This window comes from Mesitornis unicolor, unplaced genomic scaffold (genome assembly GCF_000695765.1).
Source record: "Mesitornis unicolor isolate BGI_N332 unplaced genomic scaffold, ASM69576v1 scaffold48623, whole genome shotgun sequence".
Classification (NCBI taxonomy): domain Eukaryota; kingdom Metazoa; phylum Chordata; class Aves; order Mesitornithiformes; family Mesitornithidae; genus Mesitornis; species Mesitornis unicolor.
In genome coordinates this window covers 1-2,948 of record NW_010174900.1, presented here as the reverse complement: position 1 = coordinate 2,948, position 2,948 = coordinate 1, and the positions used below count along the sequence as shown (strand labels likewise).

At 63.7% G+C, this 2,948-nt stretch overlaps 1 protein-coding gene across 1 annotated transcript in view; it reads right to left on the bottom strand.

Annotated features, from left to right (window-relative positions):
* Window positions 1-1,858, bottom strand: part of HMHA1 (histocompatibility (minor) HA-1) — a gene marked incomplete at its 3' end in the record, with an annotated part of 9,826 nt that extends 7,968 nt beyond the window's left edge. The window contains exons 1-4 of the mRNA XM_010181188.1: window positions 1,738-1,858; window positions 1,516-1,659; window positions 451-535; window positions 1-57 (exon numbers count right to left, since the gene is read on the bottom strand). Coding sequence (XP_010179490.1) covers window positions 1-57; window positions 451-535; window positions 1,516-1,659; window positions 1,738-1,858 — 407 coding nt within the window. The remainder of the gene's footprint in view (window positions 58-450; window positions 536-1,515; window positions 1,660-1,737) is intronic.
* Window positions 1,859-2,948: the final 1,090 nt, after the last annotated feature.

Below are 2,948 nucleotides of genomic sequence, written 5' to 3'. Positions count from 1 at the left end.
GGCGGGATGGAGAGGATGGTGCTGCTGTCCACCTCCCCCATGAGGAACTCGGACACGCTGTGACAGAGGGACACGACCAGGCTCAGCACGGGGGATGCGCGGTGACAAGGAGGGCTGTCGCCCACAGCACCCAACCCGTAGTGAGGGACTGGGCGAGGGCTGGGGCTTCTGTACTGGTGTCACTGGGTATCAGCTCAGGGCTTGGTGATCAGGTGAAGGAGCAGAGCTTTGCCCAAAATAAGGGGCAGGGAGATGGAGCCTGCGGGCTCTGGAGTCCCACTTGGTGCTGGAGGTGAATCTGCCCTCCTGTGGGGTCCCTCTGCTCCCCAAACCACCTGCCCCAAAGCAGCTGCCACCATGGGGCCGTGAGTGGGTGAGGGGATGGAGCGAGGGGTGACGACGTGTGGGATGATGGGGTCCTTCACAGGACCTGCCCAGTGGGTCCCTTACGTGCTGCTGAAGGACACCGCGATGGTCTCCACTGCCTTCTCAAACTCCCGCTTGTCCGTCTCATGGTTGGATTCGTAATGGAAACCTGGGGATGAGGAAGTCGGGAGCCCCGTCACCACCCCGTCCCAGGCTGAAAGACCCCATGGCTCCTGCGGTGGAGGTGGGGCTGGGGTGCAGTGAGGAGGACAGGGGCATCCCTAGAGAGGATAGACTTTCTCTGGTGTGTCCCTGCCCCTCCATTTCTCCTGGGAATGACTTCCCTGCCTGATTTGCTTGGCTCCCGTTCCCATTTGCTCCCGTTACCCAGGGCTGCTCCCCTGCAGCTCCAGTTCCCCTGCCTCCACCATTGCCATATGGCACCTCCAGAGCCCCTGCTCTGGGGTGAGACAGCTTCCTCCAGGCCGAAAGAGGAACCTTGGTGGCTGCAGGAACTGGTGCGGATGGCATTTGGGCAATGGCCGGGCCGAGGGGCGCTCACCGCACCCCAGCGCCTTTTGAGTTGGCGCCTCTGCCCATGCCCTGGTGCGGTGCTGGGGGGCGGTGAGCTGAGTTCCCCCATGAGGGGCTGGGGTCTGCCCTGTCCTGTGCCCAGGAACTCGCTCTGTCGTGGCCACACGTGGGGCCAGCCCCACGGCAGAGCCTCTGCCAACTGCCACAAGGTTTCCTGTCCCTCGCGTTGAGCTCGGTGTCCGGAAGCGGCACGGTGACGCACGGTGTTGTGCTCTGCCTGCGGTTAGCGCAGCCACCCCCCCCTCCCTGTGGAGTAACTGTGGGCGGGATCTGGGCTCCACACCCCGCTCCCACAAACACGAGAGGCTGCCGGGAGCAGGATCGGTGTTTTTCCTGTGGCCATGCTTGGAAACCCCCTGGCAGGGACCTGGGCTGGGTCATTCCTGACACGACATTGTCCTCAAAGCCAAACCCCAGCGAGGAGCTGATGCCCTGGTGCCCCTGTCTGTGGGGCACCTCTGCTCCTGGCAGCACCTCATGGGCTTCCTGCACCCCACATGTCCCAGGTTGGGGCAGGAGGGAAGCAGGACAGAGCCCCCAGCGCCGTGGTCTCACCCTTGACTTTGGAGATGAGGGTCCCGGCGGCCGTCAGGGTCTCCAGGGTGTTGAGCAGTGGGTACTTGGTGATCACCTGGCGCAGGATGCGCAGGGTCTCGCCCAGACACTCGTGGGCCAGTGGCCGCTGGGGCTCCTTGGGGTCTGCAAGAGATGGGGGCTCAAACGCTGCCCTGCGTCCCTGCCCAAAATCCCTGCCCTTTGGAGCCCCCATCCACCCACTGCCAGCCACGTCCCAGGCAGGGTCCCGGACCCTCCAGCCCACCCCTTTGGCTTCAGGGCTCCCCAGGACTGGTATGGCCACATCCTGCTGGTCCGGCACTGCCCCAGCTCTGCTCTCCATGTGTACCCTGCCCAGCACAGCGGTGGGCTTGGGGCAGCCCGACCTTTTAGGCATTTTTTCCTCAGTGGTAACTTTTTCCCTTGAAAGCGGTTTGGGAATTTCCTCCTCGTTTCCTTCCCCCCCTCCCCACCTGATGGGCACTCCCAGTTGCTGGGATGGATGTGGCTGATCTGCACTGCTGCCGTGCCCTGTCCTGCCGGGGTCCTTCCCAGGAACCAACCCCTCCATGGGCTCCAGCCCCCCAGCCTGGGTGTCCAGTCCTGTACCCTGCTCCCACCTCAGCTCAATTGGGGTTTCCTCTGTTTCCTCTCCCATTTCCAGGCCCCTTCCAGAATGGGAAGTGGGGAGAACAGTGGGGCTAAGAATGGGGCTGGATGAGTGCAGAGCAGAGATGGACTCCCCAAAATCACAGCTGGGCCCTGCAGGTCAGCCCCAGCCTCTCCCCATCTCTGCCACCTTGGGGCTGGCACCATCCTGGCTGTCCCAAACTGGGTCCATCAACAACAGCGGACCCCAAGCTGAGGTGGTCACCATCCAGCTCAGGGCTGCTTCCTCCCTGCCCTGCAATACCCAAATTCACAGTGACCTGGAGGCATTGCTCCCCCAGCAGCGCAGACCCCAGCCATGGATGCGGTGAAAGTGATGCCCCAGGCTGGGTGCTGCCGTTTTCCACAGCAGGCGCGGATGTGTCAATGTTGACAAAGCCAGTGCCGAAAACACGGCATCATGTGACACACACCCCCCCGCCGCCCCACATCGCTGTGGGGACCACGAGGGCAACGCTGTTCCCTTTTCGTCCTTGTGCGGGAGCACCCACCCATGGCCCCGCAGCAACCCCAGCCCTGTGCTGGGCATTGGCCTCATCCCACCGGCTGCCCTGGTGAGGCTGCTCTGTGGATTTGGGGGGCCGAGGGGCTGTGCCCGGTGCCCTGTGGGGCGCTGGGGGCCGTGGCAGGCAGCTGGCATTGCCGCACTGTAAACAGGAAAGCGGGCGGATGAAAATAGCTTGCAGGCAGGAAGCTGTGTTATCCTGGCTCTGAGCTCCCGGCAGCCACCCTCTGCCCACGGCCACCACGCTCAGCACGGCCCC